The following is a 1,430-nucleotide window of genomic DNA, read 5'->3' as shown; positions in this document are numbered from 1 at the left end:
CCCAGGTTTATGAAACTATCAGCACTGTTTAATCTTAGAACATTTTTATCACCCATAGAAGAAAGCTCTACCCATTAGCGGTCACTTCCCGTTTCTCCCCACAACCCTTGGCAACCACTAATTTACTTTCTGTCTCTATGGATTTACATATTCTGAACATTATATTAATGAAATCATATAATATATGACCTTTTATGGCTTTTTTCACTTACCGGAATATTTTCACAGTTCATTCATGTTTTAGCATGCATCAGTACTGCATTCTTTTTTGTGGCCAAATAGTAATCCATTGTATGAATATACTACATTTTGTTCACCCATTTATCAGTTGATGTACACTGTGCTATTTCTACTTTTTGGCTTTTATGAATAATCCTGCTATAAACATTTGTGTACAACTTTTTTGTGGCCATATGTTTTCAGTTCTCTTGGGTATATATCATAGTCTGTATTTCCAAATGTTCTAGGCTCCCTCATTAGGCCTTTTATTCTTCTGATTGTTGATTATTGCTCTGCTACTTGGTATTTTAATTGTTGGAGCTTTATAATGTCTCACTGTTGGATAATACTAGTAGCCCTTTTACCCCCTACCTTGTTATTTTTTTTTTCTTTTTTTAAAGAAAAATTTTGGCAGTCCTGCTTGTTTTGCTGTTCATTTGAACTTTAACATCATTTTTAGAAGCCCCCTCTTTCCAAAAATAGTTCTGTTGAGATTTTGATCAAGATTCTTTAAAATTTTTTAAAATCTTATTTAATGTTTAAAAATTCACAATTAGCTATTTGTATTTGTTCTTCACTGGAACATATTTCCACATTAATAAAAAGTTTTATTAACACTCAAAATCAAGGAAGAAGTATATACTTTATTGATTTTTCCTTGTATCTAGAGGTGTATAAGAATTTTCTCTGTAATTTTCACTTATTACAAATTTTATAACCCCTACACTATGTTTTTACATTTTGTGTACATCGACATACTTGTTTAAATAGAAGTATTTAAGGGTATTTTGTTTGAGTCTAGAAATTTAATTTTTCAAGATAATTACATTTTCTTTCAAGGTCTGGCAGATTGTGTCTTGGCTCTTGGGTTTGAAAAGATGGAAAAGGGACCCGTTGCAGTAAATGTGAGTCTCAATTATTTTTATTTCAGAACTGTTATAACACTATGAGAAAACTTTGCCCATCTGACTGCCATAAATAGAGCTCGCAAAAGCTGAAAAATGAGATTGTCTATGTATGCATGCATGTGTGCTGAGTCACTCAGTTGTGTCCAGCTTTTTGCAACTCCATGAATTGTAGCCTGCCTGTCAGGCTCCTCTGTCCCTGGAATTTAAGGCAAGAATACTGGAGTGGCTTGCCACTTTCTTGTCCAGGGAATATTCCTAATCCAAAGATCAAACCCTCATCTCCTGGGGTTTCTGCATTGGCAG

The 1,430-nt window shown here is 33.5% G+C and overlaps 1 protein-coding gene across 1 annotated transcript in view; it reads left to right on the top strand.

The window, feature by feature from the left end:
- The window catches only part of SCP2 (sterol carrier protein 2), a 119,002-nt gene that overhangs the window by 8,990 nt on the left and 108,582 nt on the right, over positions 1-1,430 (top strand). The window contains exon 5 of the mRNA XM_010847201.1: positions 1,060-1,124. Within this exon, the coding sequence (XP_010845503.1) occupies positions 1,060-1,124 (65 nt within the window). The remainder of the gene's footprint in view (positions 1-1,059; positions 1,125-1,430) is intronic.

This window comes from Bison bison, unplaced genomic scaffold (assembly GCF_000754665.1).
Source record: "Bison bison bison isolate TAMUID 2011002044 unplaced genomic scaffold, Bison_UMD1.0 scf7180017864244, whole genome shotgun sequence".
In the NCBI taxonomy this organism is placed as follows: Eukaryota; Metazoa; Chordata; class Mammalia; order Artiodactyla; family Bovidae; genus Bison; species Bison bison.
The sequence above is the reverse complement of the archived record's forward strand: the minus strand, read 5'-3'. Positions and strand labels throughout refer to the sequence as shown.